This window comes from Ovis canadensis, chromosome 13 (assembly GCF_042477335.2).
Source record: "Ovis canadensis isolate MfBH-ARS-UI-01 breed Bighorn chromosome 13, ARS-UI_OviCan_v2, whole genome shotgun sequence".
NCBI lineage: Eukaryota > Metazoa > Chordata > Mammalia > Artiodactyla > Bovidae > Ovis > Ovis canadensis.
In genome coordinates this window covers 74,601,817-74,629,101 of record NC_091257.1, presented here as the reverse complement: position 1 = coordinate 74,629,101, position 27,285 = coordinate 74,601,817, and the positions used below count along the sequence as shown (strand labels likewise).

The window sequence follows — 27,285 nt, the reverse complement described above, 5'->3', positions numbered from 1 at the left end:
TGGGTCGGCAGATTTTGTCTTGAATTCCTCCCACCACTCTTCCCTGCCTGGCATCTCTTCTCTGGTGGAACATAAGCTCCATTGGGGCCTTGTCTTCCTACTTCACTGCTGTGTGCCCAGCACTTAGGAGGTGCTCAAAATGTGTTTATTGAATGAATAAATGATGTTGCTGGCTGTGTCCTTTGAGCTTTATCTTTTACAAAGAGCGAATGTTACCCATTACAATAACTAATGTATTCTTAATTATTAATTAATAATAAAGTATTCTTGCCTGGAAAATCCCATGGACAGAGGAGCCTGGTAGGCTACAGTCCATGGGGTCGCAAAGAGTCAGACATGACTGAGCGACTTCATTTTCACTTTCTTTTCTTTACAATAATTAAAGCAAAAACAAACAATGGAGCCTTTAAAGACTCCATAGTTGCCCGTAGAACAGACAGCAGCTGGTTTGCTTTACGGATACTGATTTTATTTCCTGTTAATCCCCATGCTTCTCAGACATGAGTCAGTAATTTTTAAATCGTTCTTTCTAAGTACTTCAGATGTTCTTATTAGCAACCCTCCAGACATGGAACAAACAAAAAGGGATCTTCATGCATCTTGGTTCCAACTAATTCAGACCGTTCCCGAGTACTGAGAAGTGATCATTTCTATCTTAAAGGCAGTAGAGGGGAGATTCCTAGAAAACCAGCAAGTTCATCCTCTACAAGCTATCGCTTTTCTCAGTGGTGGTTTTATAAGTCACATCTGTCTCCCTAGGTGGCCTCATTGGACTGGACAGCTCAGGTCCCACACCCTGTGCCCCCCACACACACTCAAAGCCTTTAGTCGTGTCCAGCCCGCACCATTCATCCTCTTCTCAGAATGAATGAATGAAGAGAAACAATAATAATAATAATGATGGCCACTGTGCTTACCACGATCAGCTTTCAGGAAGGCACTGTGCCAAGCACGCAACTACATGAAATTTCTCTTCTTCACAGCAGCTGTGTGATGTGGTTGCTATTATTATCCCCATCTTACAGATAAGAAAACTGAGGTTCTGAGATGCTGAGTGATTTAACCAGTTACATGGTCAGTGCACCATAAAGCGGGGGACACCCCTGCCAGGCAGTCTGACCCCAAGGCCCCAGCTCTTGGCCCCAAACCATAAAATGCTATTTGTTTCAAAACAGATTTCTGGAGGCTGGAGGTCTGAGATCAGGATGGCAGTATGGTCAAGTTCTGCTGAGAATTCTCTTCCTGGCTTGTGGACTGCCTTCTTATTCTGCCCTCTTGCTGCAGAAAGACTGGGCCAGTGGTGGCCCTTCCACTTCCTATAAGGGCACGAATACCATTACATGGACTGAACCCTTACGACCTAACCTAACTGTATTTACCTTCCAAAGGCCCCATCTTCAAACAACATTGTATTGAGGGTTAGTGATTTAACATATGAATTTGGGGAAAGACCCCTTCAGTCTATAACATTTCTCACCAAGACACTGGATTAAATAAGTCATGGAGTATCTATAGACAGAATGTTCTACAGCTTTTAAATAATATTCCACAATCATGGTTCCAACAGGAAAGACATTAGTGAGAGACTAAGTGAAAAAGTCATATTATGATGTATATATTCAGCATGACCCAATTTTGACTAGTACAAGGGGCAAGGATCTCAAATCCATCCCCTGACCATTAAGATTTATGCAAACTACAGTAGAGAGGGACAGCCATCTTTATTAGAAGGAGAGAGCTGGGTAGATAAAAAAAGAAAGACATGCCAGCCACATTTCCTTGTCCTGAGTCTTTACTGTGCCAGACTCAGTTCTGCAAGTACTGAAATATATTATCTCCTTTAACCTTCGCAGTAACCCTTTGAGATAGGTGTTATTACTCCCACTTCTTACAAGTGAGGAAACCACCAGCTTAGACAGTTGGAATCACCTAACAGAGATTCTAAACCAGGCCTACACCGCATCCAAGTTATGATGCTAACCACCAGCTCATGAAACAACAAAGTCTTATTTTCACTCTATTGCCGCTGCTGGCACATGGCAGGTGTTCAGAATAATGAATGCTGATTGGAAATGAACAGAGAGGAGGCATGAAGCCATACATGGGAATGGGGAGTTTGGTTTGCTTTGGAAAATGGGACTGAAGCAGGAGGTGGAGAATGGTGGAGGGAAACAAGTAGGTGGGCTGCAGCCATCAGTTAAGACCCAGGCTTCCCCTGAGAGGTAGGAGGCAAGGGTGTGTGCCAAGAGGGAAGACATCAGGGCAGGAGGGAGGACCCCAGGTGGGCACAAAATGTTTAGAATAGGCACTGCAGAATCTGACAGAGAAAGAGAACCGGAATAAATACACAGGTACAATCAGAATATGTAATTGGAGAAAACGAGGCAATTTGTCCCAAATACTGTCCACTTTTTATTTTAACACAGTCTGTCTGCCAGATCTACCTTCCCGCATTCCTACAGAAATGAGCCACAGTGAGTAACTCTGAGGCCCTGTACCCCCAGGCAGATTCCCCTGGAAACTGGGGCAGAGTAATTCCTCCATCAGAAGGGAAAAATCCTTTCTTCTTCCTCCAGCATCCCAGCCCCCTTTCTGTTTCAACCCCCTCACATACACACTGACTTGTTCCCCTTACCCCTGGTACACGTGCACTTCCCATGTGACACTCACCACCACACACGGGCACACAGCCCCATACACTTTCTGGAATTACCATTCACCCATACTATCCCCCTAGCCATCCTCCTCTACCTCCCTGCCAATAGAACCCCAACTGTGTTCAGGAGGACAGTGTGCCTGCTCTGATCTAAGCCAAGTCTGTTTCTTTGCAGGATCCTCATATTCCAGCCTCCCCTGCAGCTAACAGTATCATGTGACTCAGTTCTACCCAATGAGACAAGGTGGGGGCAGGTTAGGGGGCAGTCTGGAGGTACTGAATTTGGGCGCATGAATTCCCATACCTTTGTTGTGCACCTTCTGGTCAGCATGGCTATAATTTCTCTTTGCAGCTAGGTTTCTGGGTACTTATTTCTTTCTGCCAACTGGATGCACTCATAAAATATTTTGAAGGCAGAGGCATCCTCCTGTGGCTTGGGTTGTTTGCTGCTGGTTAACAAGTTGGCAGAGATGTGGGGTTTTCTGCAGCAGAATCCAGGTGTCCAGTTGCCAGCCCACAAGTGTGGACAGTTAATGAGGACAGAAGCTGCAGCCTCACCCTGCCTTCTGGTATCCAGTGGCCTGTTTTGTGGAAGGCAGCTGCAATGGCAGCTTTCTGATCCTGGGGTCACTGTCTCTGGCAGTGTGCTCCAAAATTCATTCTTTTCGCTAGCTTGCCCCTGACACTCACCTTCCTGCTTTTGACTGAGGGGCCACTCCCCTTGCCCACCGGTGTTGCTCTAACCAGTCTTTCCTGGGAGCCCGGCCTAACGTCTTTTCCTCCAGCTTTTCCAGTGGTTTTCCAAGCAACAATTCTCCATGCTATTTCCCGCCGCCCCCCACACCCCCGAACCCTACTTAAAAATAGCAAAGATCTAGAAACACTTTGGATCCTTAGTTTCAACCAAAAGTGCTACCAGGGGTCAGGCATGAGAAGAGGATGAGGATAAGAGGCCTCGGGGAAGGCTTCGTTTCTGTAAGCCTCAGTTTCTTCTGCAGAATAGAAACCAAAGATTAGTATCTTTATTGCAGTTAATAGTCTAATACTATTGTAGATTGCAGTTCCTAAAGATGGTCACGACAATATTTCCCACTCCACAAGCCCTGCCACCCGTGACCTTGCCACTTCCCATCAAGTCGGAGGAATCTAACCCCTTCACTCTTGAATCTGGGCTGGGCTGGGCTGGCCTCCGACTCGCTCGAAACCAACATGATGAGTCAGGGTCCTTGGGGTGGAATTAACCCGGTGTCACACAAAGCTCGCGTCTCCAGCCCTCGCATTGGGCGCTGGGTTCCAGCTCCGGCCCCGCCCACTCCGCACGCTGCTCCAGCTCCGCCCTCGCCGCTCTGGCTGCGGCGGGGGGCGGGGCCTAGGACGGGGCACGACTCTGGCCCCGCCCCGCCCCGCCGCTCCGGGCTCGGGCTCCCGCGGGCCCCGCCCACCGCGCTGCTCCTCCTGCGGTCTGCTGCTAGCGCGGCAGCGCCCGGCTCTGCCTACCATGGCCGGGCTGCTGGCGTTGCTGAGCCCCGTGGGTCGGGTGGGCGCCCGGGTTCGGTGCCGCGCCACCTGGCTCCTGGGCGCCGCCGCCCCCTGTGTCCCGCCGCCGGTGTTCCTGCCGCTGCTCGGGCCCGGGCCGGACGCCCAGCTGCTGCGCGCCGCCCGCGGGAACTACCAGGGCCGCCAGGTAAGCCTCCCCACCCCCACACGGATCCCCGGGCGCCCGGATCGCTGGTCCACCTGCGCAGGAGGAGAGCTTTACACGCGCAGCTGCTGAGACCGAGCACCTTCAGGTCCCAGATCCTAAGTCTCTTAAAGCCAAGGAAGCGATCTCCCAGTTGACAACCGGGGAAACTGAGGCTCGGGGGGGGGGGCGTGGCGAATGGCCAAGGTCACAGCCTCCAGGGGATCCTAGGTGCCCAAAGCTGGGCCTGCACTGTGGTGGCGGCAGAGAGTATTGGAGGTGGGGCTGGACTTGGTATCGACGTTGTCATTCGGCGCTTAGAGTTGTTCCCTTTGAAGTCACGCTGGGGCCCCTCGCTGGGCTGAGGAGGAAGTCTCCGTGGGTGCTGCTGTCTCTTAACACCACCACCACCACCTGCCCCCGCACCTCCCCCACCCCCACCCCCAGTACTTGCTGCCACTCCCTTTTAATCTAACTGCGAGAGCAGGCCTCCCAGTCAGACTGCGGGCGAGACTGGCTCCTGAAACGCAGGGTTACTTCTTTGTGTATATCTTCACTTGCCTTCTGTGCATGGTAAGTGAAAACTGGTTTTCATTCAGAATGCAAATACAGACTGCTCCTTTCTGTAAATATGTTTCAGTTTGATTTTGAAGTGGGTCTCCTTAAAGAAAACAGGTGGTGAGCAATGCCTTCTGGAGATGCAGAACTCAGTTGGAAGGAGCAGTGCCTGGAGCTTTGCCGCTCTGGTCCAAACTGCCTATGTCCACTTACCAGGGTTGCTGTCTCACCCTGTCCTCAAGGTCTCTGAGGCCTGGTTGCTGACCTTTCAGGGGGCTAAAAATAACACCTTCCCAACAATAGTTTGGGGACCATTCCATGAACTGATGCAGGCCTGAGCATGGTGTCACTGGGAGCCAGTGCTTCTTGAATGTTCCATAGGCCTTTGACCCATGACCTTACCATGCCTCCACCACAGATGGAGAAACTTCCTTCTCTGCCTTGTGCTGTGCCATCTGACAGGCAGTAGATCTTGTCTTTGCCTCCTGAGCCCAGCTTGGGAATCCTCACATGTCTAGCACCCTCCGCATACACCCAGCTGTCTCCTGGTGATTCTCCATACATCAGCCTAGCTGTCCCTTCCTCCTGGAAGCCTTCCCTGACCACCAGTGATGCCTTGGATGCCTCCACTGGCCTCTCCTCAGCCTCATGGGAGTACATCTTCTATGCTCTCCTCATATGGAATGTCCTTCTGATTTGCTTGTCTGTCTTGTTAGCCTGGCACTGGCAGGTGTGTGTGGGTGTGGGTGTGTGTGTCTGCGTCTGTGTGTGTGTCTGTGTCTGTGTTTGTGTGTGTTTGCTGCACTCCCTCCACCAACCCCAGCCACCACTGCTGTATTTATTAAAGTAAGGAGGCTGTATGAGAAGAGTCAAGAAGTTTTGAGGAATGAGCCAAAAATCTTGCTTAAAAGGTCAGATTGTTAAGGGTGACACCTGTTTTCATTCATGCAGTAAATAATATTAATGATAAACACTATATTGTATTTCCTTTGTAACAGGCACTGTTCTGAGTACTTTGAAAATATCAATTCATGTAATTCTCACAACAACCCTGAGACATAAGCAATACTATTATCTTCACGTAAGCCCAAAGAGGTTGAGTAACTCTCTGAGAAACACAGAGATTACCTGTCAGAACTGGGATCCAAACCAGTCTGGTTCCAAAGCTTTTGCTCTTAACAACTGTTCTTATTTGTGAGTGTCTGCTCTGGCTTGGCACTGCTTTGACTCACTGAAAGGCAGCATGTGAGGGAGAATTGGGAGATGAGGAGAACGCTGGGGCTCAGAGAGCCAAGCCATCCGCAAGTATATGAAAGCACTTTTATCTAAAAACAGACACCAGGGGAGGTACGAAGTTATCTGCAACCAGGGCATCTGCAACCAGGGCAGCAACTAAGAATATATCACAGGTTTTTAAGGTGATATCTCACCAAGAAATGAATGTTTGAAAGATTCCTATTCCTTGCAGGTCAACTCTTCATAAATTCCTTTTATTTTAACCTGTTTCATCTCCTTCAGGCTTAGGAAGAAAAATAGATGACTCACAATGATTAAAGAGATTTTCAAAATAAAAGGAAGAAAATTGTCCATGTTAAAAAAAAAAACAACAAACAACTAACTCTAGAAAGTTAAAAACTAACCTTGGCACCGGCTAACAGGAAATTGTCCATGTGTCTGAATATTTCGTCCCTCCCGTTGTCTGGCAATAGATACTTGTTATTCTGTAGCTGGATGTCTGGCTGCCTTTTTATTTTTCTTTTTTAGCCAAAAGGCCATTTGCCAAAATTGAGGTTGCACAGAAGAGGGAGGAGGGGAGAGAGAGTGGCAGCTCCGCCCCGTCCTGTTAGTGGACAGATGGGGCGGAATGAGGTTCTGTCAGGCCAAGTGTCGGGGTGGGAGTGAAAAGGGCTTCCACCCATCGTCATCTGCCGCAGGACATGGTTTGGCTCTGGGAGCCATCCTATCAGCGCCCAGCAGCCCTCCCATCTGGGGCACTTCCTCCGCAGCCAAAAGGCGGGTGGGGACCTGTTTATCAGAAAGAGCCTGAGCTCCCAGCGGCCATTCTGGCTGGTGGGCGTCAGAGAACTGGGAGCGTGGATGCTTGCCCAACAAGGGAGGCTGAGGACAGTTTTCCTTCTCCCCTCCAGAGTCCTGAAGTTCTGAAACAGGCTCTTCCTCTAGGAATGTTCAACTCTTGGGGGACAAGACGGGGAGTCTGTAGTGCAGAACCCAGTCTGGGCACTGCCAGCCAGCTCACAGCTTCACCCCAAAGCCCTGGTCTCCTATCTGTCAAAGTGGAAATGACAGAGGTACCCGTATCATGAGGTCATGAGTGTTTTTATAAAACCTTTAAAGTGCTAAGCTTGGTGGCTGGCTCAACAGAAGTGCCCTCTCCTCAGGATACTCATGGTTTTCCTGCTGCTTGCTAAGTCACTTCAAAACCTTTCAAAACATGATAGACTTTCCTGTCTATCAGAATCAGTCTCTGGGACCCCATAAACGGATACTGGCTCAGCGATAAAGAATCTGCCTGCAATGGAGGAGACATAGGAAACATGGATTTGATACCTAGGTCAAGATCTCCTGGAGAAGGAAATGACAACCCGCTCCAGTATTCTTGCCTGGAGAAACCCATGGACAGAGAAGCCTGGCGGGCTACAGTCCAGGGAGTCACAAAAGTCAGACATAACTGAGCAACTAAACCACCCACCACCACCGCTTTTTTTAAGTGTTTGTTTTCATAAGTCTGAAAATACCCCGGAGAAGTCAAAGCTAAAGGCTGTGAGAAAATACACTTCATCCTCACCTTTAAAGCCTTAACACTTAATTCCCAGGGACAGAACAGCCTTTAATGGTACTGAAATTTAATTCCAGGATGAAAGCTTCCAGGTGTTTGGAGGGGGCACGGGTGTGTGTGTTTTTTCAGTCCTAACTGCAGTTTGGGAACAAAAGAGATGCTCTTTCAATTGGGAGGTAATGAAAAGACTCTTAACTCATGAATCTGAGTTTTGTACCAGCTTTTGGGAGAAGAGGGGCAAATGAGTAGCTGTTGCGTATAATTATAAATCAAGGATGACTCTGGGCAAATTTTGTTTTCTTTTGGCTGCATAACATGAAGGATCTTAGTTCCCTGACGAGGGATTAAGCCCTCCCCCTCAGCAGTGAAAGCAAGGTGTCCTAACCCCTGGGCCACTACAGAAGTCCCAATTCTGAGCAGGTTTCAATCCAAGACTGAATTCCATCCCCTCATTGCCATGCCCTGGTCTCCCATGTTCTCCCAGTGAAGAACATGGCTGTTCACTGAGCCTTCCTCTGGGGACAATACGATGGTCTGCTTTTGTACCTTACCTTCCACAAACGTGCAGCACGTATACTTTATCATTCCAGCAGCTGACCCAGAGCCAGGCCCTCCTGTCCTTCATGAAGCCATGAAGAGCCTGCCCCAGAGGTTACCAGGCACAACAGTGCTCCCAGACACAGCAGACATTCTTTCTAGGGCAAAACTGTGCTATGGCTCCTAGCTTAGCCCGCAGGGTAAATTTTAGAATCCATACTTTGTATTTCAGTTGAATCAAATTCTACTTCATAAAAAGGAATGAAGTTGGATACCTGCTACAATGTGGATGACCTTTGAAAACATGATGATAAGTGGAAAAAGCTGCGGTAGTCTGTTAAGGCTGCTATAACAAAAATACCATAGACTGGACTGCTTAAGGGCTTCCCAGGTGGTGCTAGTGGTAAAGAACCCGCCTGCCAGTGGAGGAGACATAAGAAATACAGGTTTGATCCCTGGGTTGGGAAGATCCCCTGAAGGAGGACATGGCAACCCACTCCAATATTCTTGCCTGGCGAATCCCATTGACAATGGAACCTGGCAGGTTACAGACCACAGGGTCGCAAAGAATCAGACACGACTGAAATGACTGATCATGCAAGCACAGGTGGCTTAAACAGCAAACATTCATTTCTTACAGCCCAGGAGGCTGTAAGTCCAAGGTCAAGACACTGACAGATTCAGTGTCTGAGGGTCCGCTTCCTGGTTCATTGTCAGATGTCTTCTGTCCTCTTGGCGTGTCCTCACATGTTAGAAAGGACAAGGTAGCCCTCTGGTGTCTCTTTTATAAGAGCCCTGATTGCATTCATGAGGGCTTCACTCTCATGACCTAGTCACCTTCCGCCTCCAAATACCATCAGGGTGAGTGTAGTGAGTGAAAGTCGCTCAGTCGTGTCCGATTCTCTGCGACCCTGTAGACTATACAGTCCGTGGAATTCTCCAGGCCAGAATACTGGAGTGGGTAGCCTTTCCCTTCTCCAGGGGATCTTCCCAGCCCAGGGATCGAACCCAGGTCTCCCACATTGCAGGCGGATTCAGGGTGGGGATTCGGTTTCATTGTATGAATTTCGGGGAGGGGAGATGAGTTCCACAAACATTCAGTCTGTAGCGGAAGCCAGTCACAAAAGGCCCCCTGTTGCATGACCCTATTTGTAATAAAAACATTCAGAATGGGCAAATCCATAGACAGAAAGGAGCTTGGTGTCTCCGTGCCCTCCTGGCAAGATGGGGGAGAGGGGAATGGGAAGTAACTGCAGATCGAGTGGCGAAAGTCTTCCCGAATTAGACCCTGGTGATGACTGCACAATGGCAGACACACGTGAACCATGCAACCGTATACTTTAAACGTTAAGGTAGACTTAACGGTTTGTAATTTCTATGTGGGCAAAACCATTTCCAAAGTGGATGGGCCCCTCCCTGGGGAGGAAGAGGAAATGCACATGGGATGTTAGATGATGAAGTCAGGATGGAAGGAAACGCACAGGAACCACAGGGTGAGGGGCTTTTCGTTTTAAAGAGAGCAGTCCAGGAGGGCCTCCCTGTAGTGGTGCTGGATAAACATCTGGAGGCAGCACTATGAGGCCCTCTGGGGAAAAACTTCCTGGCAGATGGACCAGCAGATGCCAGGGCCTGTTGGGCCTGGCCTATCCTTAAAGCAGCAAGGAAGCTGGGCGGCTGGAATGGGAAGCAGGAAGGAAAAGGGTGGGGAGGGGGGTTGGAGGTGGTGTCTGGAGGGCCAGGGGGGCTAGTGCACAGACTACTTTAGCTTCCAGGAGGCCTCTGAGTAGGGGCGGTGCTGTAATCCCACCTTGGATTTCACAGGCTTGTCTCTGGCCACTCTGTTGAGGAGTCAAAGGTGGGATTGGGGGACAGCTAGGAGGAAGCCATCACAGTCACCCAGGAAAGAGGTGAGGAGCTTGGGCCAGGGTGATAGGAGTGTTGGGTGGGGAGGGGAGGGGCGTTGAGTTTGGACCTGGTGGGGTTGGCTGATGGCTGGTTGTGGGAGTCAGTGACTCGTGTTTCAGACAGAGCATCTGGGAGGATGAGGTTTGCCGAAACAGGGACAGCTGTGACCTGGAGAGGAGCGTGTGGGTGGGAGTGGGTCAGGAGCTCATCCAGACGTGCTGTGGATGTGTGACTATGGACGTCACAGCCAAGGCAGATGCGCCAGCTCAGAGTTCAGGGAGACGCGCATCTGGGTCACCACCCGCGGTGGGGTGTCAGCAGGGCCCAGCTAATGTCATGTGGGGGTTTGGACCAGTGCCCTCCCTTGGTGGACACACGGGGTGACTAGAGAGGAAATCCAGTGGCCACCTATGCCTCCAGAGCAGGGCGGGGCTGGGAGGACCGCTGCCTCTTTCGGTTTGGAGACTGCTGCTCTGGATATCTGGGTATCATTTAATTTCATTCCTGGGGTCTCCATGATGCATGTCATTGTCCCTACCCCCCAACCCCTGCCTTGCCAGCTTTTGAGGTATGCCTGTGCCCCCGCATGTTCTAAAAATATAAGGAAATAGCCTCCGCTTCAAAGTCTATAACCGGAGCTGGCTGACCCAGATCCTGTCCTTGAGATCTCTGTGAGGTCTGTCATGAGAGCTGAAGCAATCCTTTGATGAAAAATCACTCTCCACATGGAGGAGTTTTGTTTTTTTAATCCAATATTGTTGTTTTTCTTTCTCTCAAACATTCCAGGCCTTGTAGATGCTCAATAAATGTTAATGGAGCACCCTACACAGTAGATAATTTCTCTGCAAACCCCCAATGCTGCATTTATGGCCTGGGAACTAGCTCTCCCCCTGTATCTGTTCAGATCTCAGGGATAAATCTTGATTCCAAAAGTAAATATATTACAGCTTCTGCTCCCATTTATTTCACACCCACTCTTGTAGAGTCTAGCCTGGTTGTCATGTGCATAAGACAACACCCATTTGTTTTCTTACAGTCAAGGAGGTCAGAAGCCCATGAGGTCTCATGGGGCTAACCTCAGTGCATTAGCAGGGCTGGGTCCTTCCAACTGCTCTGGTGGTGGTGGTTTAGTTGTGTCTGACTCTTGTGACTCCCATGGACTCTATGTAGCCCACCAGGCTCCTCTCTGTCTATGAGATTTTCCGGGCAAGAATATTGGAGTGGGTTGCCATTTCCTTCTCCAGAGTATCTTCCTAGTAGCTCAGACGGTAAAGCGTCTGCCTACAATGAGGGAGACCCAGGTTTGATCCCTGGGTCGGAAAGATCCCCTGGAGAAGGAAATGGCAACCCAATCCAGTATTCTTGCCTGGAAAATCCCATGGACCGAGGAGCCTGGTAAGCTAGAGTCGATGGGGTCGCAAAAAGTCGGACACGACTAAGCGACTTTACTTTCTGCATTGCAGGCAGATTCTTTACTATGAGTCACCAGGAAAGCCATTTCCTGTCTTTTCCAGCTTCTAGAGGTGCCTGAATCCCTTGGCTTGCCCCTTTCCTCCATCTTCAGAGGGAGTAGCACCAGCCTCTGCAAATCTGACTCTGCTTCTGTCCTCATGTCAGCTTCTCTGACCCTGCTGTCTCCCTCCCTTCACTTGCAAGGACCCTTGTGATCACACTGGTCTCACTCAGAAGATCCAGGATGATTTGCCCATCTTAGGATCCTTAACTGAATCCTACCTGCAAAACCCTTTTGTCACATAGGGTAACATATTCACAGGTTCCAGGGCCTAGGAACTAGACATCTTTGGGGCCATCGTTTTGCCCATCACATGTGGTAGCCAGCCCTTCAGTGCACTCAGTGGCATAGCAGGCATTAGCCTCATCTCTCATTGGATGAGAGAGAGCAGAACATCACGTGATTGTGGAGGTGGTAATGTGGTGATGACCACTCACATCCTTGCTCCTGCCCTCAAGTGTCTCCCTTTCTTTGGTTTGTGTGCAGGACCCCAGCAAAATCACTGTGACCACAGGCAGCAATATCAGGGGCACAGAGGAGAAAAAGCTAAGCAAGTCGCAGCAGCTGAAAAAGATTTTTCAAGAATATGGTGCCGTGGCAGTGTCACTGCACATTGGAATCTCATTAATCTCCTTGGGAATGTTTTACATGGTTATTTCAAGGTAAGATGGGGACAGTAATAGGTATTTGTTTTTTGCTATCATGTAAGAGTCTTTGGGAGTAAGAACTTTCTGCCTAAGACTTAGTATTCATCTAGCTACTTTTATTTACATTTTTTAAAAAATACTGTAAATCTCATAGCCAAATTGAGTGCTTAACTTAGTCCCTTGCTGTAGTAAATATCTTTTGTGTTTCTATGTTTGTCTGTCTGTCTCTCTCCCCTCCAGTGGTGTGGACATGTCAGCTGTCCTGCTTAAACTCGGCTTTAAAGAGTCACTGGTCCAGTCGAAAATGGCGGCCGGCACAAGCACCTTTGTGGTGGCCTACGCCATCCACAAGCTGTTTGCACCTGTGAGGATCAGTATTACCTTAGTTTCTGTGCCCTTGATTGTCAGATACTTTCGGAAAGTGGGAATTTTTAAACCTCCAGCAGCAAAGCCTTGATGAACTCTTCAACTGTGGGCCTGAAAACCTATTTCTTTTAAATGACACATGCTAGATTGGTTTTAGGATGTAGGTTTTGTGGTGGGTGGGTAGCAGGGGCTAATTGTTGCATTCTCATGAATAGGATTTACTTTTGCCAGCAAAAATTCAGGGTTTCACATCATTGTAGTTTTTCCGCTTTAAAGTTTGGGTAATGCTATTCATCACAGGGCTTGTCTGCCTCCTCTAAAAATGTCAGCAGAACACCGCCAATGAGTTGTCATCTCAGACAAAACTGTCAGCCAGGAAATGTTCCTTCAGAAGACCATTGGTGAGGGTCTGCCTGCAACAGCCTCAGGGGTTCATCTTTGCTCAAATTCTTAAAGGGTAGTGATTCATTAAGCTGATTTTTAAAATTCCCCTTCCTCCCATACTTGTCAGGCTGCCTGCTGGTTAATATGCAATATTGTGCAAAACAGAGTCCAGTGCTACAATTAATGAAGCAGAATTGAGGACTTCCCAATGTGTAATCAGGATCTATATTAGCATCAATACTCTGACATTCATTACACTTGTTTGGGCAAAAAGAACAAACAAGTATTTCTGGTATGTCTCATTGATTCCCAAACATCTTCAAATCTGGACGTGCAGAACCTGCCTCAGCTGGTTTTTCACAAATTTCATTAAAGTAGGTCAGAATCATTTGTCTCCTTAGGTAAAAAATGGAAACTTTGTCCAATAGTAATGGCATCAGTTGGCTCCACTGCATGTATATGGAAAGCTGAGACAATCTTGGCCTAACTCACTCTGTCTCAGACTTCAGACATTCCAGAATCGCTGTCGCAATGTTTACACTGAGTTGCTACTTCTATTTTTTAATTGAGTTAAAATTATGTGTGTAAAAAAAGATTTTCTATCACTCTCTAAAAAAGGAAAGTTACTAGCAGTTGCTGTAAATAAGAGGCAACTACAAAATATATAATACAGTAATAATACAAGCCAGGGAGGGATGGAGCCAGTTTATCAGATAAAGAGGGTATGACCTGAGACCCCACATTCCCTGTTAGGGACATTTAAGAATAGAAATCGAAGCACACACACTCAAATTGAGACTTCCTCTGCGGAATAGTCAGAAGCAGGCAACAGAGAAGGAATGTCTCCTGGTAGGCTTCAGCGTCATTGACAGCCGCCCTGCCCCGGGCCAGGTTCCTGCAGGGCACCCGCTCCACACCCGGGAACCCCACTGTGACCCGTCTGCCTTTCTGCCATGGACGAAGGGTTGTATTTCTCTTTCTGGCTCCCAGGTTTACTTTTTATTTTAGTTTTTTGGTTTGATTAACTCCACTTGTGACAATCAGAAAACTAAAGCAACTGTAAACTGATCGTCCTGGTTTTACTGAGCTCTGTTGACATTTTCCTAGTCAGACCTTAGTAATCCATGTCAATCAGTTATTTCAGTTAGCTTTTAAAAGTATCTTCGTGGGACAGATTCTCCACTTGCAAGATCTTTAAAGTGCATTGGCTATTTTCTCCCCTTTTAAAGCAGTTAGCCCGTTGCCAAAAAGTTTTAGCCGTTTAAAGTTGGAACTGTCTTTCTGGGGTCTAATTCCAAGGACCATGGACACAGCAGAACAAGATGAAGACACCAGGGCTAGATAATTCCTTGTGAGGGCAGGACCAGCACTTCTGTGTTGCTGTCCCTATGGGAACAGTTAGCTTTGGGCTCCTAACCACCTTCCACACCGGCCTCCCAACCCATTCACATCCTGAGTAATGCCTATGCAAAAAAGCCCACAGGGATTCCTCCAAGTTTAAGGGCTTAAATCTCAAACTTTGATTCTGTGTTTGGAGAAATGAGAGTGGACTGAAAGGGCAAGCAATAAATTATCATACCAAATAGCCATAGCGTTCGCTTCTAAGCCCCAACGCCACTCCACTCCTGTGCCAGCGGTCAAAACAGAACAGAGTGACTAGAGAGGAGAGAAAGTCAAAGGATCAGGGAACTAGAGCATTATGTGAACTCACCAGCAAGACGTACAGATCGCTTGTATTTATCTTGTTTTTATGGAACTAGGGGAATAGAACTGATGATCTATTTTAGAAATGTAAGCCATTGTTCACATCTAATTTTTTAATCTGACAAAATGAGCAGCTTAAGTTCCATGAAACAAATAAACATCTTTGTAAAGCTTGTGAAGAACCTGTTATTCCTCTTGTGGTAAGCCATCACTGCTGCCAGTGACAAACCAGCCCTGCGTGTGACTAGTTTGCTAATGTGGCCCCGTTGCAGTGAGCTCTTTTCTGGGCCTGTGTTGGAGTGTCTGGGGGAAATGTGGCTTAGCTAATGGCCCTGGTGGGGTTAGTCATGTCCTGGTGACCACAGCTGGCATAGATGGATGAACTACTACTTTGGGATATAAAGCTCAAGACTGTGGGAACTGGAAGTTCCTTTGTCCTAAGGCAATTGGACACTGCGGTTTTACCCACTTGTTTTGGTGTTTCCATGACGACGTCGCCAACTCTTGCCATGGAAGTGTATAGCACTTCTTTCTGTGTGGACATTTCTGATCTCTGGTACCTCTTGCGTTGAAAGTTGGCCGTGAAAACTTATTTCCTCTCCTCATTCTCAGTAAGTTCAACACTTCCACCTTTGTCTTCATCATGGTCAAGTTCACCATCTTGGTTGATACACACGTGTTGGCAGCTAGAAATATGTAATTTTACATGATAGGAGCACATGGAACCTGAGACCAAAAATGGGAGAGACCAGCTCCTCATGGCACCTCATTTCTAAGCCAAGACTCAACAGCTGGTGAAAAGAATTAGCTGTGGACTGCAAGCAGACTCATCTGTGGATTTGGCTTTCAAGTTGACACAGATGCCACAGCTCTAGGGTGTCCCATGGGGACCAGGTGACCAGGGTAAGGGAAGCCCCGGCCAGCTGTACCGAGGGGGCAGCAGTGTCCACTTGTATGAACCACTTTGAACACTGGCAGCACGCAGACTCTGGTTCAGCTGGGGAGGGAGTCTGGCTGGGTGAACACTTTGACCACATAATCAAGACCGAGGGCCAAACTGGGAAAATCAGGTTCCCAGGAGCTGGCTCACCCGACACGTGGAGCTCCTCACCATGCTGTAAAGAACGTGGTCAGAGCCCAGAAGTGGGTGGGTGTGGACATGGATGGTTGACCCCGCCCCTCTGTCCAGCCAGACCACCTGCAGCTCTAGTGAACACCCAGCAGCCCCCAGCTTTTGCTGACTGGGCAGGTGACTCCTCAGGATGAGGACTCCAGCAGGCTGTGGTCATGCACAACGGTGAACGTCCACTGCCCAGGACAAGGACCAAGCCTCGGGGGCATGGGGGACAGTGGAGGGTGCTGGCTGCCCTCACACCCACTCCTGGTGTTCCCCGGCAGAGCACCCCACTTCCAGTTCCCCCCACCAGTGGGCCACATTTCCTGCAGGCCCCTCCTCAGGCTGCAAGGACCTCTTGCCACACCTGCCTCTAAACTTTAAATCCTGTCTTTCAAGTCTGACCAAGAGGCTCCTTCCCCAGGGCCCTGCTCCAGCTTTCTGTTCCCTAACCCATCACAAGGTGCCTGCTGGTTGACCCTCCCTCCCCCACCCCCAGGAGTGTAGGACGAGGGATAAGGGAAGGAAGGGAATGAAGGAAGGCCCATATGTCCATGGGCCTGCCGACCTCCCCCTCCCCACCACCTAGTGACAGATAAAACCCAGCGTTTCTCAAAGTGTCTGTCAAATGTGAACTCCTGGGAGATGCACTTTAATGTCAAGGTTACACGTGTGAGAACTTTATAAAAACATCAACACCATGGGAGAAAATAAGGCTTTACCATTTAGAAAGGGCTGAGACACCCCTGTGCCCCAAGACTGAGGCGAGCCCATGCTCCTGCCTCAGTCTCACCAGGTGAGTGACTGAGGACCCACAAGCAGGCCAAGCGAGAGTGCTGGACAGACACCGAAGAGTCCTGAAGGGATGCTGTGGAGGTAAGGATACAAGTCTATACAAAAGTCTTTATTTTAACATTTAAAAGGAAGAATCACATGTTCATTCTGACAGCGTTACCAGACTGGGCCACCCGATAAGTTACACACACACAGGACTGGGAAGGTTATTGCACAGTGTTTCAAGGGTCAAGGCAGGACTAGGCATGACTCCCTTCCCCACAGCCAGGCTCTGAGTCCGTCTTCCACGAGGACGCCTTACTCCAAACAGGCTGCGGGGTGGCTGCCCTCAAACCTTGCCTCCAGATTGATACTATAACCAGTGAAGTAACACGATTCTCACAGCTGCTCCCACTGCTGCAGAGTATCGTGTCTGCGGAAGTGGGACTCCGAGCACTGCCTGCTCGTCAGCAGCATGTCCTGTAGAGTCTCGATGGCGGGCAGGCCACGGGGAGACATGCCAGCACCCTGCTCCAGGACAAGGCAGCCCTGGCCTAAGGATCTCTGCCCCCAAAGATTAAGACTGCTTGCTAGTTGATTCTTTTTTCTGACAACTTGATGGTTTTGAGTTGGCTGTGATCCAGGGGTGTTCAAGTACTTCTTTGAGGGTGGGCCTCTGGCTGGGGTTGTGCTTCAATAGTCTTGAAATGAGGTCCCTGGCTCCCTCGGGCACGCAGTCAGGGAATGTGAATTCCACCTGGACGAGTACACAATAAGTGACAAGAGTCACAACGTGGCTCAGAGAGAACACGAGAAACACTCAGATCACAGCCTCCTGTCAAGGCTGATAAGGAATTCTAACGACGACGGGTCCCTCTGTAGTGAGGCCTTACCCGTGATATTCTTCTGTAGGTCTCCTGGTATGTGTCTGCCTCAAAAGGAGGCTTCCCGACGAGGAACTCATAGCAAAGCACCCCAAGGCTCCAGAGGTCCACTTTCTCGTCGTGCATCCGGCCCTCAATCATCTCAGGGGGCAGGTAGTCCAGCGTGCCGCAGAGGGTGGTCCTCCTGAAAATACAGGCAGGCTCGGGTTGACGTGCTACTGTTTCTATTATCACGACAGCTGCTCAAAGGCACCAACCATTCCACTAACCCTGAGCGCTTTTCCTAGGCTAGCTCCTGTGCTACAAAGCAGGTGCTATTATAAACCCATTTTTAGATGGGGTGCTGTACCAGACCTCACAGTTAGCAATCATGTGGCACCCCAAATATGTCTAATTCCAGAACTTCCTTAAATGATATATAAGATTTAAAGTATCACCACTATAAAACTGTGTGAACAACTAGGGAAATTTGAACATGGACTAAATAGTAGATATTAACAAGACTAGGTTTCTTAGGTGTGATAATGGCTGTGATTATACAGGACAATGTCCTTAGCCTACTACTGAAGCACTCAAAGGATGAAGCATGCTGTCTGTCACTTATTTTTTGAAGGTTAACCAAAACGTAGACACACTCAATGTGGTAAAATGTTAACAACTATTGGGAGTATAGGCACTGGATAGGCAGGTGATCAATTCAGCGTGTCTGTTTTTATAACAGAGGTTGGAAACAGACATCAAAACAGGAGCAAAGGCTAGGCAGATTTTGCTGCCTTGTACCAGTTACTCTTTGGTGCCACTGGTGCCTGGCAAGCGCACAAATGTTCACTCACCTAAAGGAGCTGCCACCGCAGACTCCTAGCCTCTCACCACTGGATTCGGGAGAAGGCCCAGATCAAGAGCCTTGGAAGACAGCACAGTAACCTGAGAGCTCTTACAGCGAACCAGCTATGGGAAGCCGGGCCAAGTGACCAACATTTTATATGATATCCTCTTTAGAAAAGGATCAGCTAGCTTTCCTGTCGTGAGGACACCACTGGGCGGGCCAAGGTCCAGCTTAGCCCTGTGATCATACAGCCATTGCTGTTTGCCTCACCAGAGGCCAACAGCTCCCACTTGTGACAACCAGATTTTTTTCTCCCCTAAACAAAAAGAGACTGCAACAGCAGATTCAGTGCCTTGCTGGAAACAATTAGGAGTGATCTATATCAAAAACAAATCTCACACTCAACAGCATCCATTTGGGACTATACAGTTTTTTAAACTGGCTTTAAAGTAATCTGGTTACAATTTTTTAAAGACCTACCCCAAAGCTGACAAACTCTTAGCAGTAGATGTATGCTTTTAATTGCCCTACTTCACACATGGTTTCAAAAGCTCATTGAAACCCAACCTAAAAACAGGAGAAAATGTTTTAGCTCTGTTTGCAAAGTTCACTTAAATTGTTTCATAGGTTGGTCTCTCTGCTTTAAGAGGAGATAGGAAAGGACTGCTCTGTTGACAGAAGCAGACCAAAGAATCTTTACCCACCAGTCTGAAAGCTCCATCCAAACTAGTTTGGTTCCTTTAAGCTCCCAGTTCTAGAGCTCTGCAGGTGCTGCCCTCAGAACTCATAGAGCTCGTGTCTCCTGGCCCTGGAGGCAGTGGAGTTTGCCTCCCCATCAGTCAGGTGTTGTTCCCCCTCTACACACCGCATTTCATTCTGTGATACACTTGTCATATCTTTTACCTATTTGTCCCCTTCACTGGCCTCTAAGGATAGTATGCATCTTTAACCCCAGGTTGCTGCTGCTGTTAAGTTGCTTCAGTCGTGTCCGACTCTGTGCAACCCTATAGATGGCAGCCCACCAGCATTCTCCATCCCTGGGATTCTCCAGGCAAGAATACTGGAGTGGCTTGCCATTTCCTTCTCCAATGCATGAAAGTGAAAAGTCAAAGCGAAGTCGCTCAGTCAGGTCTGACTCTTAGCGACCTCATGGACTGCAGCCTACCAGGCTCCTCTGTCCATGGGATTTTCCAGGCAAGAGTACTGGAGTGGGGTGCCATTGCCTTCTCCGTAACCCCAGGATAAACATCCACAAATGGCTGCATAGTAAAAATGTTCTTGAAGACACTAGTTTCCTGCCAGGCCTAAATTACTCCAAAGCATGTATGTCAGTTACCTGACCCAACCGCCCACAACATCTATGCTTACATTTACTTACAGTAAATATTTTACTATTTAGCTCATTAGCCCCTAGGCTTTTACTAAACCAAACAAACAAGTTCCATCTCTGAAGTTATATACCTGGAGGATGGGGCATGTACCGACCACCCAAAATCGGCGATCTTAAGCTCTCCAGCTGATCCAAGGAGCAGGTTCTCTGGCTTAATGTCTCTGTGAATAACTCTCTTTGAATGACAGTAAGACAAGGCATTTGCCAATTCTGTGATATACTATTAAAACAAAAAGTATTGGAAATCCGTTTTAGATTTATATAACACAATTTTAGACATCTCTTCAGAAAGGAAACTCAACATAGATTTTAACATGTTCTGTAGATTTGAAAGCAAAAACTAGAGACAGTGGATGACTCTAGAAGAAAACAAACCAATTTAGTGTTCAGTGTGAAGTACAAGTGACTCTGTGCTAGGTTATCTGCTCACACAGCAGGTGCGACGCCGAAAGACAGGAGAACACCAAGGTACCACTACATCCCCACCTGGCAATTTATGGCCCAGAAGCCATGAATTATGACAATATTGAAAAACTGGTACAAATGAGGGAGTCGGGCCTGTAAACAATTTTTAAAATTCTTAAAAAAGAAAAACTTTATAGTCCATCCCCATTTTTAAAACTAAGGCAAAATTACAACAAAAGGGTTTGTTTGAAGCTATAAACTTAAGCAAGCCCAGGATTGGCTTTAACATGTAAATGAGAATTGTTTTCTAATATATTGAATATATTTAGTTCTGACTGACGTTTGAGAAGCGTTGGTTTCTCAAAAAGTAATTCTAAATAGGACTGAACATTATGTTATGCCAAAAAGGTTTACCAAATGAAGGGGTACAAACCAGATGTTATTGTCAGAAAGGACATTTTTCATTGCTTTCAGCCAAAAGGCAGAGACCAAAATTTAGACCATAAACTTAAATAAACCATAAATAAACTGAAAGCAAAGGCAAAGAAAGCTCGTCTCCTGCACCAAAGTGGGTGATGCTCGAAGAGGATACGGTAGGATTCCAGACGACAATGGGCTGCCCCTGCTCAAACCCGGCAGGAACCAGCGCTCTCTGCATCCACCCCCTCCACACGCCCACATTAAGATTATGGATTATGTGTAAAGGTCCCTAACACTTCTCCAGAACTAGTTTTAATTAATCAGGAAAGAAAAACAGGTGTGTGTGTGTGTGTGTGTGTGTGTGCACGCACACGCACACGTATAAACTACTAGGGAATCTAGAAGGAACCAATCTTTTACTTCCTTTCAAACAGCTATCCGTTTACACCAAAGTAAACTTCACTAGATTGAAGAAAACTGAGTACAAACATTACTTGCCAATTAAAGAAGAAACTACCTTGCCTAGTTAATATTTAAAAAGCAAATAAAATAGATTTCTACTTAACCAAAGGGCAAATATTTAAGTTGAAATAGTATGTCTTCACTGCACAGACAGAACCAGAGGGGTCATTCACCAACAGTGCTGTGATTTCAGTAGAAGATAAAAGTAAAACCACTTGAATTTAATGCCATTTAGATCAATGCCAAAAAGATAAGTGTACATACTACCCAGAGACCTCCACCAAGAAACAGAACAAAGTAACCACCATTCTATAGGCCCTTCATCTGCTAATTCAACAAAAAACAGTCCAAATTAAGACAACGTCTTCAAACAGTTTTCACATTAATAAAGAAGAGTACAATCCATGAAAAAAAGAAAAAGGCAAAACGAAAACCTGATATGTTGGATTTTAAGATTAAAAATGTCTGCCCATGAAAGACACAGTTAAGCGAAGGAAAGCACAAGGCACAGAAGGGGAGAAAATGTTTGTAAAACACATGATAAAGGACTCATCACAAATACATGCGGATTCTTAAAACTCAGTAAGACAACAAAAAAATTTTTAATGGGCCAAAGGTTTGAACCTGGGTTCGGTCCCCAAGTTGGGAAGATCCCTTGGAGAAGGGAAGGCTACCCACTCCAGTATCCTGGCCTGGTGAATTCCATGGACTGTACAGTACTGTATAGTCCATGGAGTCACTAAGAGCTGGACATGACTGAGCAACTTTCACTTTCAAAGGTCTGAACAGACCTCAAAGATGCTACAGAGATGGAAAATAAACACCTGAAAAGATGCTCAACCTTGTATGTTATTAAAGAACTGCGAATTAAAGCAATGAGACACTGCTGTACACTTACTGGGAAGACTGAAACTCAAAAAGCACGCCAGCACCACTTGCTGGTGGGGAGCCACAGGCACGCATGCGTGGGCAGGAATGCACAGATGGTAGGCATATCCACTGCAGAAACTGCTGACAGTTTCCACAAAGCTAAACGCAGACTTAGGTACAAGCTAGCAAGCACCCCCCTAGGTATCTACCCAGCAGATATGAAAACTTGTGTCCCACAAAAAGCCACATGCAACTGTTTATAAAGACTAGAAGCAACCAAGATACCCTTCAATAAATGAAGCAATAAACCAAGGTAGAGCCCTATGAGGGAGTATTATTCACCAATGAAGAGAAATGAACCATCAAACCCTGAGAGGATACAGACGAACCTCAAATGCATACGGTTGTTTCCCACAAGGGTAACTGGTTAACAATTCTGACACCACTACACATGAACACTGGAATTGGATAAAAGGATGGCCGATGCTGGAATCCAAGTTTCTCAGTGTTGGAGTGGAGGCTATGATAAGCAAGGGAGGAGAGTAAAATGATCCATGTGATAAGGGACTCATGTTTACTATAGATACTATAGATACAGGTGGATAATTATGAATACTTTCATATACATGCAGATACTGAGATTACAATACACACATCTCAATGCTCTCTTTCAGCTGAAAGCCCAGAAGTGGTAACAGTAGCAATGAGCATATCCAGCACCCAGATCAAGGCTTCTAATAACATTTTCCAGTAAAAGGAAGCAAAGCTCCTTAGAGAAATAATGAATTCTAAGACTTAGAAAATGTGTAAGACGAAGCCGGAGCACCTTATGGCACCGACAAACAGAAAGTGCTTTTAAAAAAAACACAGGCCCAGACTCCCCACAATGATGGGGACAGGTCAGAAGGACACAGGCACTGTGTGAAAGAGCAGCCGGAGGCCAAATCTGGAACAAACAATGAGAGCCAAGTGCTATTAGATTATCCTCAAAGTATCAAGTGTCCATATTCATAAATATTTGAGGAAATCAATAAGGGAGAAAAGACAGCTCTGTAGTACAGAGTTCCAAGTAATATATGTCGATACCCTGCCCTGTAGGAGAAGAGCTGCTCCTCTGAAAAGGGAGAGAGAGTAACTCTACAGAGGAGAAGACTGACAAACACTACCCCAGCCGGGTGGTCGAGACCAACACCTGGGGATGAGTCAGGTCAGTAGCTTGTATCCTTAGAGAATGCCTTTCACCTCTGACCTTCCTCCCAAAACCCATGACCCTAACCTAAGCTTATGACCAACCTAGACAGCATATTAAAAAGCAGAGACATTACTTTGCCAACAAAGGTCCGTCTAGACAAGGCTATGGTTTGTCCATTGGTCATGTGTGGATATGACAGTTGGACTATAAAGAAAGCTGAGCGCTGAAGAATTGATGCTTTTGAACTGTGGTGTTGGAGAAGACTCTTGAGTCCCTTGGAATGCAAGGAGATCCAACCAGTCCATCCTAAAGGAGATCAGTCCTAGGTGTTCATTGGAAGGACTGATGTTGAAGCTGAAACTCCAATACTTTGGCCACCTGATGCAAGAGCTGACTCATTGGAAAAGACCCTGATGCTGGGAAAGATTGAGGGCAGGAGGAGAAGGGGACGACAGAGGATGAGATGGTTGGATGGCATCATCAACTCGATGGACATGGGTCTGGCTGGACTCCAGGAGTTGGTGATGGACAGGGAGGCCTGGCGTGCTACAGTTCATGGGGTCACAAAGAGTCGAACACGACTGAGCGACTGAACTGAATCTAATCATGAGAAACAAAGGAAATCTGAATCTAAGTCTGAATTTCAGACAATAGTTATGTACTAGTGCGATGGCATCCCACTCCAGTACTCTCGCCTGGAAAATCCCATGGACGGAGGAGACTGGTAGGCTCCAGTCCATGGAGTCGCAAAGAGTCGGACACGACTGAGCGACCTCACTTTCACTTTTATGCATTGGAGAAGGAAATGGCAACCCACTCCAGTGTTCTTGCCTGGAGAATCCCAGGGACGGAGGAGCCTGGTGGGCTGCTGTCTATGGGGATGCACAGAGTCGGACATGACTGAAGTGACTTAGCAGCAGCAGTGGTCCATTAGTTATAACAGTTGTACCACAGATATAAAACAGTAATAGAAGTCAGATGTGCAAGGAAAAAGTAAGTCTGCACTATCTTCAATTGTTCTGTAAATCTAAAACTAATCAAGAATACATTCTTCTCTTTTTTAAACAGGGTAACTATTTATATCTATTTCCACAGAAACAGCTGTGGAAATGAACCACAAGATTTCATTTGGTATTTGATTTTACCTGTATATAAGGTACCTAAGCAAAATGGCTGTCTGGGGAGGCCTTACAAATAGCTGTGAAGAGAAGTGAAAAGCAAAGGAGAAAAGGAAAGATATAAGCATCTGAATGCAGAGTTCCAAAGAATAGCAAGAAGAGATAAGAAAGGGTTCCTCAGTGATCAATGCAAAGAAATAGAGGAAAACAACAGAATGGGAAAGACTAGAGATCTCTTCTTCAAGAAAATTAGAGATAACAAGAGAACATTTCATGCAAAGATGGGCTCGATAAAGGACAGAAATGGTATGGACCTAACAGAAACAGAAGATATTAAGAAGAGGTGGCAAGGATACACAGAAGAACTGTACAGAAAAGATCTTCACGACCAAGATAATCACGATGGTGTGATCACTCACCTAGAGCCAGACATCCTGGAATGTGAAGTCAAGTGAGCCTTAAGAAAGCATCACTACAAACAAAGCTAGTGGAGGTGATGGAATTCCAGTTGAGCTATTTCAAATCCTGAAAAGATGATGCTGTGAAAGTGCTGCACTCAATATGCCAGCAAATTTGGAAAACTCAGCAGTGGCCACAGGACTGGAAAAGGTCAGTTTTCATTCCAATCCCAAAGAAAGGCAATGCCAAAGAATGCTCAAACTGCCACACAATTGCACTCATCTCACACGCTAGTAAAGTAATGCTCAAAATTCTCCAAGCAAGGCTTCAGCAATACATGAACCGTGAACTTCCTGATGTTCAAGTTGGTTTTAGAGAAGGCAGAGGAACCAGAGATCAAATTGCCAACATCCGCTGGATCATGGAAAAAGAAAGAGAGTTCGAGAAAAACATCTATTTCTGCTTTATTGACTATGCCAAAGCCTTTGACTGTGCAGATCACAATAAACTGTGGAAAATTCTGAAAGAGATGGGAATACCAGACCACCTGACCTGCTTCTTGAGAAACCTATATGCAGGTCAGAAAGCAACAGTTAGAACTGGACATGGAACAACAGACTGGTTCCAAATAGGAAAAGGAGTACGTCAAAGCTGTGTATTGTCACCCTGCTTATTTAACTTCTATGCAGAGTACATCATGAGAAACACTGGGCTGGAAGAAACACAAGCTGGAATCAAGATTGCCGGGAGAAATATCAATAACCTCAGATATGCAGATGACACCACGTTTATGGCAGAAAGTGAAGAGGAACTAAAGAGCCTCTTGATGAAAGTAAAAGAGGAGAGTGAAAAAGTTGGCTTAAAGCTCAACATTCAGAAAACTAAGATCATGGCATCCAGTCCCATCACTTCATGGCAAATAGATGGGGAAACAGTAGAAACAGTGTCAGACTTTATTTTTTTGGCTCCAAAATCACTGCAGATGGTGACTGCAGCCATGAAATTAAAAGACACTTACTCCTTGGAAGGAAAGTTATGACCAACCTAGATAGCATACTCTAAAGCAGAGACATTACTTTGCCAACAAAGGTCCAACTAGTCAAGGTTATAGTTTTTCCAGTAGTCATGTATGGATGTGAGAGTTGGACTGTGAAGAAAGCTGAGTGCTGAAGAATGGATGCTTTTGAACTGTGGTGTTGGAGAAGACTCTTGAGAGTCCCTTGGACTGAAAGGAGATCCAACCAGTCCATTCTGAAAGAGATCAGTCCTGGGTGTTCATTGGAAGGAATGATGCTAAAGCTGAAACTCCAGTAATCTGGCCACCTCATGTGAAGAGTTGACTCATTGGAAAAGACTCTGATGCTAGGAGGGATTGGGGGCAGGAGGAGAAGGGGACGACCGAGGATGAGATGGCTGGATGGCATCACCGACTCGGACGTGGGTTTGGGTGAACTCTGGGAGTTGGTGATGGACAGGGAGGCCTGGCATGCTGCGATTCATGGGGTCGCAAAGAATCGGACATGACTGAGCGACTGAACTGAACTGAGCTGAAGCCAGTGTTGGTACCAAGGACCAATTTTGTGGAAGATAATTTTTCCACAGACCTGGGGTAGGGCAGATGGTTTCGGGATGACTCAAGTGCATTACATTTATTGTGTGCTTCATTTCTATTATTATTACATCAGCCTGACCCCAGATCATCAGGCATTAGATCCCAGAGGTGAGGGACCCCTGTACTAAGCTAGCTTTCCATGAAACGAAACCCCCTCTATTATATAATGAAAGGTACAGCACTGTGTAGGACAGGTATAGAGTAAACAGAATTAGTCTGGACAGTAAATGAAAACTCACCGTGGCAGTTCTCTGCTCATCAAACTTTGACAGTTTCTGAAGTTCTCTATAGACAGCTCCGAGGGGTGCATATTCCAAAATTAAGTAGACTCTGGTAGCATCATGGAAATAACCATATAGTCTGAGGATGTTTGGATGCCTGCAATGAAAGATGGACACCTGGTATGGCGGGGCATCTGTACTGAGTATCAGATCCCTCATGTGAAACCAGTGGTGAGAACTGCTGCTGGTCACAGATCCCACCTTCCACTGCCCTTGAAAATATGAAGCTATGAACCCACTGTAAGAAAAATATGTACACTGCTATCAATTTACATGCATTCCAAGGTATTAAACCTGGACCTCAGGTTTAGTTAAGACTATCTCCTTCCTTTGAACCATCTATATTCTTAGGGGGAAAGAATTCAGCTAAATATTAAGTCTCCGCAAATTGAAAGAAAAAAAAAAAAAGACGTGCCATTCCCACAGTAGTTTGAAACTCAAATTCCATGAGATAGACAACACAGACCATGTTCAATAACGGCAGCAGATGTGCTGTGGAGGACTTTGGACAGCTGAGCACAGGCTAGCTGAGATTTTTTTAAATTCACTGAAAACAAAAAGATCCACTGGCTAAAGTCAACCTATAGGCTACCAGTGTGCAACCTGAACTCAAAATAAGAGGTATCATTCCTTTAATTATCCACCAAAACAAAACAAAACTCATCCAGTAAATTACTCCATTAACAAGACAAACCTTCAAGCAATTTTTCCAAACCACAGCAGTTAAGTCTAGATAAATCTTTGAAAAAATGATGAATTTAGTCATTCTTTGCAGTACTATGAAGCCAGC

At 46.7% G+C, this 27,285-nt stretch overlaps 2 protein-coding genes across 2 annotated transcripts in view; one reads left to right on the top strand and one right to left on the bottom strand.

The window, feature by feature from the left end:
- Nucleotides 1-3,985: 3,985 nt before the first annotated feature.
- Nucleotides 3,986-14,930, top strand: FAM210B (family with sequence similarity 210 member B). Its single transcript, XM_069546850.1, has 3 exons — nt 3,986-4,340; nt 12,134-12,309; nt 12,535-14,930. Exons 1-3 carry the CDS (start codon nt 4,155-4,157, stop codon nt 12,749-12,751), a joined length of 579 nt encoding a protein of 192 aa, XP_069402951.1. The 5' UTR covers nt 3,986-4,154; the 3' UTR covers nt 12,752-14,930.
- Nucleotides 14,931-16,745: 1,815 nt separating this feature from the next.
- Nucleotides 16,746-27,285, bottom strand: part of AURKA (aurora kinase A) — an 18,137-nt gene continuing 7,597 nt past the window's right edge. Inside the window, exons 6-9 of the mRNA XM_069546848.1 lie at nt 26,454-26,592; nt 19,808-19,956; nt 17,530-17,704; nt 16,746-17,393 (exon numbers count right to left, since the gene is read on the bottom strand). Coding sequence (XP_069402949.1) covers nt 17,214-17,393; nt 17,530-17,704; nt 19,808-19,956; nt 26,454-26,592 — 643 coding nt within the window. The 3' untranslated portion in view covers nt 16,746-17,213. The remainder of the gene's footprint in view (nt 17,394-17,529; nt 17,705-19,807; nt 19,957-26,453; nt 26,593-27,285) is intronic.